This window comes from Echeneis naucrates, chromosome 5 (assembly GCF_900963305.1).
Source record: "Echeneis naucrates chromosome 5, fEcheNa1.1, whole genome shotgun sequence".
Lineage (NCBI taxonomy): Eukaryota > Metazoa > Chordata > Actinopteri > Carangiformes > Echeneidae > Echeneis > Echeneis naucrates.
The window spans coordinates 16,477,839-16,487,340 of record NC_042515.1 but is presented as its reverse complement, the minus strand read 5'-3'; the positions used below and the strand labels follow the sequence as shown (position 1 = coordinate 16,487,340).

The following is a 9,502-nucleotide window of genomic DNA, read 5'->3' as shown; positions in this document are numbered from 1 at the left end:
CTTTGGCTTTGGAGCCATTTTTATCCCATCAGCAACAGCAGATGTTTGCAAAACTGGTTGAATTTATTCTGCAGTGGCCAACAAAAGGTGACATTCAAGCAACAGACTTGTTTTGTACCTTCTGATCCACTGTAATAATGCTGTTAACACATGAGAAAAGCGTGATACTGTTGCAAATTGTTATCCTTAATGCAACTTTCTTGTTTGGGCCCTGTGTACTTTGTACATCCTAAAGCAACACTTCCTGCTATTGTCTGTGAGACACAAGCTGCTACACAATCCATCGCTCTCTCTTTCTCTCCAACACACACACATATCACTCCTCCCCTCCCTCCCCGGAGGTTCTGGTTGAGGGGCAGCACCGACAAAATGTTACAGCGGGATGATAGGGCAGAGCAACTGTGTCTTGTCTGAAAAAGGGCGAGACAGAGTTAGTGCACATGGGAGGAAATGCAACAAAGAAAAGTCAGAGAGCTCGTTGTGTGAAGCAGTTGACTGTGGCTCTCTCTATCAATGCACAGCCGGCTCCAGCATTGCAGCACCACTCCCCTGTCAAAGCAGGATCTATCCTCTCCGTGAGCCACTCAGCCCGTCCGATTGCTGCCGTTTGTGATTGAGTGGACTGCTCTGGGAGCACAGTGGGACCTCTCACTGGATGTCAGCACCCAAATCTGGTAGGATACTTCACACATTTGCATGAATATTTATCTCTATCTTTATATTAGTATATCCTCTGTGTAAAAAGAGCAGCACAAATAACATGTGTTTTCAATGGTTGTATGTCACTGGGGAGATGAATCTTTACGATATTCTGAAGGGAAGATTCATACTGCAGCTCTGAAAAGAGTTTTGTTTTGTTTTGTTTTTTTCAAACTTAAGATTCTTTGGTTTATCTTTGGTTGCTCTTGCTATGTGTAGATAGTCAGCTTTGGTTTCTTCTGCCGGGAGAAGCCTGGGTTTGCTCTGGGTTCAGAGTAGCAGCTACACTATGGTATCAACACAAATGTTTCAAAATCGTATAGACATACGAATGTGAAGGAATGTTTACAGGAAAACTGTGGTCAGCAACAAAAAAATAGTTACTGAACCTTTTTTTATTATTTCTTTTTGTATTTGATTGGTTTTGGAAGTGTTGTTTCTCAGGACAGGGAAGGGGAGAAAATTGGAAACAGACCCACCCACCCTGGAGAGCTAGTCTGTCCACGGAAAGTAGAGTGCAAAGAATGATACACACAACAACACTCCTTTACTGCAATGCTGAAGGAGACAAGCACAGAGAGACGTAGATGAGAAACAGAAAAGATAGAAAGCAGTTTTAGTTTTTAAAGTCAGAATTAATTAAGCTGCTGTCACAACATCAGCCATCCTCTGTACTCAATGACTTTACATTCAAGCTGGAGTAAAAACTAAATCTTGACAATGCTTAAGCTGTCAAATGTTGCTTATGCATACAATTTCTGCCCACAGGCAAGTGGTTTTTAAACATTTTTAACCAGCCATGGGCATCACATCATCTTCACTTCTACATGCTTGAAGCTGCATCATTAGAAAAATGGTAAAACATTGGGAGAGCCCGTTGTATAGCAGGTTTTCCACCCCTCCCTTGTTTTTGTGCACTGTACATAAATCTTGCTCCTCAAGATGAAATGCTGGCCTCAGCCATTTGCCTGCTCTCTTGCCGAAAACAGTAAACTTTCACTCTATTTTTACTCTCCCATGCTGCTCCATTTTTAGAGACTTGTCTATGTGGTTTGTTGGGTAACAAATCAGACTTTAACTGTGTCCTTCTAGAAAATAATGGAGGTAGAATCATGCCTGTTTTTATCACAAAGTTGTGTTTCAGGGAGTTAACACCTGACAAACAACTTAGCAGACTAAAGCTGAAGGAAGAATAAGCCACCTTGTCCAAACCTGAGTGTCATTTTTAAATTCTAGGGATTCTGTTTCAGCATAAACTCCAGATTACATGATAGACAAATAATATGTCTCTCATTGCAAACATTTGTCAAGTTGTGTTTCACATATTTATTCTAGAAGAATTGTGTATTGCCAAAAAAAAAATTATAACATTTTGATAACTAATCAATTACAAAAGATGTTTAAAAAATATGCTCTTTCCAAAAGCTAAGTGTAAATATTTTATGTTTTTGTCAAACTAAATCCAGGAAAGTTGATATATTTATATTTGTGGGCCAAATGATTAACAAATTGCCTGAGAAACTAGTTTGAGTAGGGGAGAACAAAATTGCCCTGTGCAGTAATCAATCTATACGGTCAAACTGTGTAAATAACTCAGTGAATCTGAACGTTTGAATTTCTGTCATTGTGATCAATCATCAGATGCCAAGTTTGGTTTGTAAAGCTCAAGGGGCAGAAGGTTAAGAGGCCATAGTAAGGAAGGGCCCCTCGGGGGGACTCTCACTCATCTCTGAGATGGAGTCAGAGCATGGGCGTCTAAATCAAGCCAAGTGGGTCGCGCTTGAGGGAGCAGGAGGGAAACAAAGTTGTGTTTTGATTCTGGATCAACAAAAATGATGAATGAAAATGATAAAAATGTTCACATTTGTGATTAAGTTGATTAAGTCATTTGTCTTTGGATACCTCCATCAACAATGACTTGTTGAGCTTTTTCTTTCTTCACAAATGTCAATTCAATCAAACCGTAAATTTAACATCTTTGTTTTCCAATGACTAAAATTGCTTTTGGATTCGCACTGGTCCATTACATTTTTCAAGCTCCCGAAGGACAGTACAGTAACTTGGCTCTTCAATAGGCCAAAAGTGTAGTGATTCAAAACAGATCACCTCCCATTAAGTCCACTCTGGTCTGAAGAGGGTTCTCAGCAGAAGCTGCCAACTGAGGTCAAGTGAGTGCTCTACATGGACAGAGTAGAATCTCAAGATGAGCACTGCATACTGAAGAATGGCCACCAGTGAATTCACTGTGAACCCTGCTCTTGCCCAAGATGTCTGCTCGGACTGGCTTTAGCACCCCCGCCACCCTGATGGACAAGCAGTTGAAAATGCTTATCCATCAAAAAAGAAGAAAAAGAAGAATTCTTACTTATTCTTAAATGACAATCAATTGACACAATAATTTCTTTGAGCAACACCTCAACACCTTGGTGAAAAGATATCTACAGCGGTTTATTTGAATGTTATTTCCATGGGTAGTCTAATCCTAAAAGGAAACACTGTCAGAGGATTTTATTTGTGGAAAAAGCTGTTTATGTGTATACTATTAAATATTATTGTGTGGAGATGGAAACCACTGTTAGTAAGAGATAAAAGGCATTTTGACGGTAGAATTGGACCCATTTCACACTCTCCCTTGTTTAAATTACAACTGAGGGATAAAGCTGAGTTGCCATGAGTTCAAAAGCAGAGGTATTTTCTGAAACATATTCCCCAATAAGCACAGCGGCGTAGTGCTTAGTGCTGTCGCCCCACAATAATAAGTTGTGGGTTCAGGTCCTTGCGTGGATCGGGTCCTTGTGGGTCCTTGGTTTGATCTGCGTGGATTTTGCATGTTCTCCCCGTGTTTCCTTTGGTTTCCTCCCACCGTCCAAAGACATGCATGTGTAGGTTAACTAGTGACTCTAAATTGACTGTAGGTGTGAATGCAAGCATGAGTGGTTGCGTGTTTTTGTGTGTTGGGGTTGGGGACAGGTTGCCAGTGATGGACTGGCAACCTGTCCAGAGTGTACCCTGCCCCTCGCCCAATGTGAGCTGGGATTGGCACCAGCAGCATCGTGACCCCGGAAACGGGAAAAGTGGTAGAAGATGGATGGATGGATATTCCCCATTATATTTAGCTTAAAGATCTTATTTTTTCTGTAGCCTGGCAGCTTCAGAAAAAAAAACTAAGGTTTTTCCAGATTGAGCAGCAGGATCACATGAGCCTCTCTGAAAGACAGTTTAACTGAAATGTATAGGAGGTTTAAATGATACGTCACAAACCTTTTCAACGGGGTACAAACTGTTCTGAACTCTGTTTTGACATTTTTCCACACATGTGAACACAGGAGTCTGAAGGCGTCGTAAAGCAACACTTTCCAGCATCACAGTCAGTTTCCAGAGAAACCAGGCTAGTGTTAAGCGCTATCTCTCCTCTCTGTGGGCTGACTGATTTGCTGTTGGGAATGGAAAGGCTTCAGAAGCTACCCACTGCTGCGTACAGCCTCCAGCGACTTCTTGGTTCAAAGTTACCACATAGCTGCTAGCTACAGCGACGTAGGGCCTACTTGCACACATGCGATGGTCTTAAGTATATGGAGTTCAAAAGAGCGAAAGAAATGTGCACCTATGAAAACCACTTATTTACACTCGCAATTGAGCTTTTTCCACGTACATAGCAAGACAATGCGGTTTGAAGATTTGTTTTTTTTTTTATCTCCTCTGCATTTCACATTAAGTTGTGGTTTAAAGCCAAATTAATAGACTCTTTGGCCAAGCTGTAAACACAACATTAACTTATTAACACCTCAGTATCTCTGCCTGTTTCGTTGTGATGGCCTCACATTAGTTAACATTTCAATTATCATAATGCAAAATAAAAAAAAAAGCTGCATACACAGAGCTGAAGTAATAGAGAAAGAGAGAGAGAGAAAACAAGAATGTTCACCCTGTCCTTCATCATTACATGATTCCTTTAATGTAATACAGCAATATTAGATATGTTATAGCTATTAGCGCAGCTTGAAGTTTCTTGGTGCATATCTCCAGCATTGTACCAGTTTACTACAGCTATTCCTATGACTCAGTCTGCCTCCTCTTTGTATGACACCTTTTTCACAGCTATCAGTCAGGAAGGAGGTACCTCTCTTCTGCTGCTCTTTCCTTTTGTTCATTTGAAACCTTTTTGTGAAGAGGGTGTAGTTTGTTGCATACCACGTATTTCAAAGTTCTTTATCTAACTTTAAAAATGTCCACAGTATACATAATTACAGCATAAAGACATTCATTTCATTCATTCATCTTCTAGCCATGTAGCCAATCCCAGCTCACTCTGGGTGAGGGCGGGGTCACCCTGGACAGGTCGCCAGTCCATCACAGGGCCAACACACAGTGACAGACAGAGACCAACAACCAGCCACACTCACACTCAGACCTTCGGACACTTCACAGTACGAATTGACCCAAACATGATGTCTTTGTTGGGAGGAAGCCAGAGTACCTGGAGGAAACCCATGCAGGCACAGATAGAACATGCAATCTCCACACAGAACCGAACCCACAACCTTCTTGTAGGGGGGCAGCAGCACTAACCGCCATGACCCCATGCTGCTAGCATAAGGACAAAGAGAGCTAAATTGCCCAAGTGAAACTTATGAGCATGAAAGAAAGACAAAATAAAGTAGCTAAAAGTTGCTTGTACTGTATCTGTATGCAGTTCTCAGTGCACTTCCGAAGAGTCACTGCACGTCTGTGTGTCTGTAAGGTAGGATGAATCCCTAGATAGTAAAAAAAAAAAAAAAAAATCTTGTTTGTGGACCCCCAGTCTCCACCCATTTCCAGGAAATCTGTCTGTCTAACTGATAACTACACACACAGTTCACTATATTATACTGCAGCTTTTGTGCTACTGACTCCTCTAATATCATGAACATTATCCACATCAAACTGTCGATCCCAGAGAGAACAATCACACGTGCGCCACATGGAGCTACAAAAGCCGCTTCTGGGCGTTTGTTTCTGCATGAGTGTGTCTGTTCAGCTTTGGAGGAATGCCTCGGTTGGATTGTGCATCTTAATTATTCCTGCCCCAGCCTTTTCAACTCTAATCACTTTCTCACTCCTCCTATCTTTCCTGGACTCCCCACTTTTCTTTCATTCTTCTTGGCACTTTGCCCTGTAACTGCTGCTCCCTCCATCACCGTATTGCTTGACTGCATTCCTCTCATTCCTGCTGGCTTCCTGTGACTGGAAGAAGAGTGAGCCCTACTGGCCACAAAACTTCACCTTGGAGTCTGACCCATGTATGCCATATGTGTCTTTTCATTTACTCACTTTTCTGGCTTTCCGTTTTTAAAAATCAAACATCTGTGAGTTTTTCCACAGCACCTTGCTCATAATTTCATTGTACTGAAGGATGACAAAGGTTTAAAGAAGGCTTTCATTACTGTCCGTCTCTCTCTATGAGCCGGTCATGACTCACATTGATATACACTCACCCACACACAGATCCAAACCTTCGCATGCTACATAGCAGCAGCACTGCCCTTCCAAAATGACAGCAGAGACGGTTCAGAAATAGCGTGAGGGAGCGATATAAGTAGGAAGAGCACTACAACCATCTGATGATGACGTGTTTACAGAAAAACAAGCAACGCTGAAAACTTCAAGTCCAGCTAATAAGCACTTACAGTGGCCACAAGCACCACAATGTTTAAATTCTATGAACATTAAATGAGTCATGCAAAAAATTATATACAGATCTAAGCTCATGAAATTATTTGTACAACAAATTGGTAAATTATTTAATTTTGAGGCATATGGCATTTAAAAGTTAAGCTGTTTGCGAAATTCATGGATAATTTAACTCAGGAAGCAACCATTACCAGCCACTCTCTACATCCGCAAATAGAAGAAGGTCTGTCTCAGGCATGTGCCGTTTAAAAGTGGATGAGCGGCTATAAAATTCAATTTGCTTGTACGTATCTCAAATTATTCAGGCCACAGTCAGCCCCATGACTGGGGGATGGACTGTTAAGCTGTGCCAAGAGCACAGGGAAAAGACATACTGTTGTTGAAATTACACTGACTGTTGTTGATTTCTGTTTCTTTCTCTTTTTTTCTTTAACTGGTCATAATTTCCCCCTTAGGTACTTAATTAAACTGATAAACAACAAGCATATTCACTCAGGAGAAGGCCAGTTGGAGTCCCATGAAATAAAAATCTGCCTCGGCTCATAATCTTTTAGTAGTTTTTTTCATCACAAATCCAAAGATATGGACTTTTGTGTTATGTTGGCAAATGGTGAACTTATCCTCAGGAAGGATGAGGACTCATTAAGCTACAGTCAGAGTTCAGTCTCAGAGAGTGCTCTTTGTTGTGTTACAATAAACAACACAGTGCAAATGCCTGGATCTATGTCTCAACATACCCCAAACTAAGCTAAGTTGTGTTTTCCACAGGTCCCTAAAATGCAATACAACAAAATATGACAGTTCAGATAAACACATTGCAATAAAACAAGCTGCTTCCTGGTAGCATTTCAAGGGTTCACTAAAAACTGGACAACAATATAGATATTTTTTCCATGTACCTAAAGGTTTGGGAGGCTGTGCAGCACCTCCTGCATAAAGTAGGTCAAATGTATTGTAAAAGCAGTTTAGAGAATAATATAGCATTTGAGACTTTATATGCATATATATCATAGGACTGCTGTCTGTCTTTCCAGTGAGGAATGTCTCTCCACTGTCTTTCTGCTGGACATCCTCAGCTTCCTGACTTCCTGAAGTATCGGATTATTAATTTGAACTGACTCTAAAAATATCAAATAGGAAAAATAGAGGAAAAATTCTCACTTCTGTGGTAATCTTCAAAAATATTTATCACTAACTTGGCAAATATTGCACTTGTCAAAGATCCCTGAATAATCCCCAAGGTGTATTTACACTATCTATCTATACATGCCTGTATAGATAGATAGTGTAAATGTATCTATGCCTGCTGTGAAACTTGTGAATACAAACTCTACCACAGAGCTGTTTGTTCATTACTACCAATGGAATATTTCTGTTCTTTGTAAGATTACAGTTGTATTTAATGTAATTTGTGTAAATAATGGCAGCATCATTCACAGAGGTGACAAACAACAAAGTTCAGACCATTATTTAAGGGCTATAGGTGGCAGCGCTTTGACACGTCAAAGTAAGAAAAACTTACTGGTACTATTTCTGTTTGAGTTCAGTTCACTAATGGTGTTGTTCATGCTGTATCACTGTCACCCAGCCATGGCTTTCTCTGACATTTCACAACAGAGTCACATATTTGCGCTGGAAATTACTGACTGTACAGTACAAAACCATCTATTTGCACAGGAAAGAAGGGGATTCTAATAAATTCCTGGATGATTTCTAAAATACACTGAACTCCTTTTTGGCCTGTCGTCCATCCGTCCGACCTTTGGTGACATATAAACAGACAGCATAAACAGCATAAATTCCTTGGCTATGATAATATGAAGAATTCTACAACAGTGATCATGGCAGTGGGCGGCTTGCAGTAACAGATCCAGACTCTTTCGTGACTAATGTCTTTCAACTGATCTAAAGGTTGCTGTGCTAGATAATCTGAACTTTTTTTTTTTTTAATAACTTCTCTCGTGACTTCCTCATATTAACAATGACTGCACTTGTCTTGCCACACTTACGGGACTCGACTTGCTTGGTTCTCACCTCAGTCCGGTCTTGCTTGAAGCTGAAAGTTTATAACAGTGTAAACAGCTAAGGTCCCTGAAACATCAGTGATCCCCCCCGCGCGCGCACACACACACACACACACACACACACACACACACACACACAGCAGCAGCAGCAGCATCATCCTTACCCAGCTGAGTGCAGCAGATGGAGCCCTCACACCAGCAGCACACACACGGATGGAAGTGAGACTCCCAGCAGATTTATCAGCAGTTTCAGCTCTCACACAGAGGCAGTGAGGAGGAGACCCGTGACTGGAGAGGAGCCCTCATGGAGTCGGTCTAGTCTTTTTTAGTCTTTTTGGAGTTTTTTTTTTTGTTTGTTTGTTTGTTGTTGTTGTTGTTGTTTTGTTTTGGTTTTTTTTTTTTTACTCACAATCACCGCGAGGCGCTGAGCCTTTCCTCGCGCACGTTCAGAGCTCTGACGGCGGCGCGTGCTTGACGGTCAGAAGTAAAACCGTAAAGGAAAACAAACCAAAGCAAACACAACAAAACAAAACAGACCAACATGAGAAGAAGCGGCTGGTGGACAGACCTTCTACCCGTCCTCTCTTTTGTCTGACTTTGTTGCTGAAAACGCGTCGCTTGTCAACGTCACGTCGAAAAGGTAGGCGATCTTCCTCCGGTTTAAACTGCCGCAGACAGAAACGGCGGTTTGAAGCTAGAAAACACCGTAACTGGACCTGACTGTCACCTTCCGGCCAGTCATGTCCGCTGGACGGTGCACTGCCGCCATGAACAGCCTGTGTGCCGACAGGTGAAGACAGGTGGATGAGCAAACAGCAGCTCCCCTGGAAGATGTTTAGTGCAGAGGAATAAATGGCCACGCTGGGTTTCAGAATCAGAATCGGTGTCGATACGGTGAGGACAGTGTCTGAACAATGAACACACTTCTCCCTGTTTTGACTCATTGGCTGTGTTCGTCTGGGTGCTCGGTTTTAAGGTGCTAAATATGGCTAAATAATTGTGTGATTGTGGTGTTAAGGCCTCATTGTGAGTGCAACTGTAGAAATTCCTACTAAATGTATTTCTGCCCATAACGTCATTGAAAAGTTTGACTCACTGCTGAGCAACAA

The 9,502-nt window shown here is 41.5% G+C and overlaps 1 protein-coding gene across 3 annotated transcripts in view; it reads left to right on the top strand.

The window, feature by feature from the left end:
• Positions 1-427: 427 nt before the first annotated feature.
• The window catches only part of LOC115043626 (histone deacetylase 7-like), a 37,402-nt gene continuing 28,327 nt past the window's right edge, over positions 428-9,502 (top strand). The window contains exon 1 of one of the 3 annotated variants that reach the window (XM_029502246.1): positions 428-674. In XM_029502246.1, the coding sequence (XP_029358106.1) occupies positions 656-674 (19 nt within the window). In that variant the 5' untranslated portion in view covers positions 428-655. The remainder of the gene's footprint in view (positions 675-9,502) is intronic. The other 2 variants (XM_029502245.1, XM_029502244.1) reach the window with 2 other exon arrangements.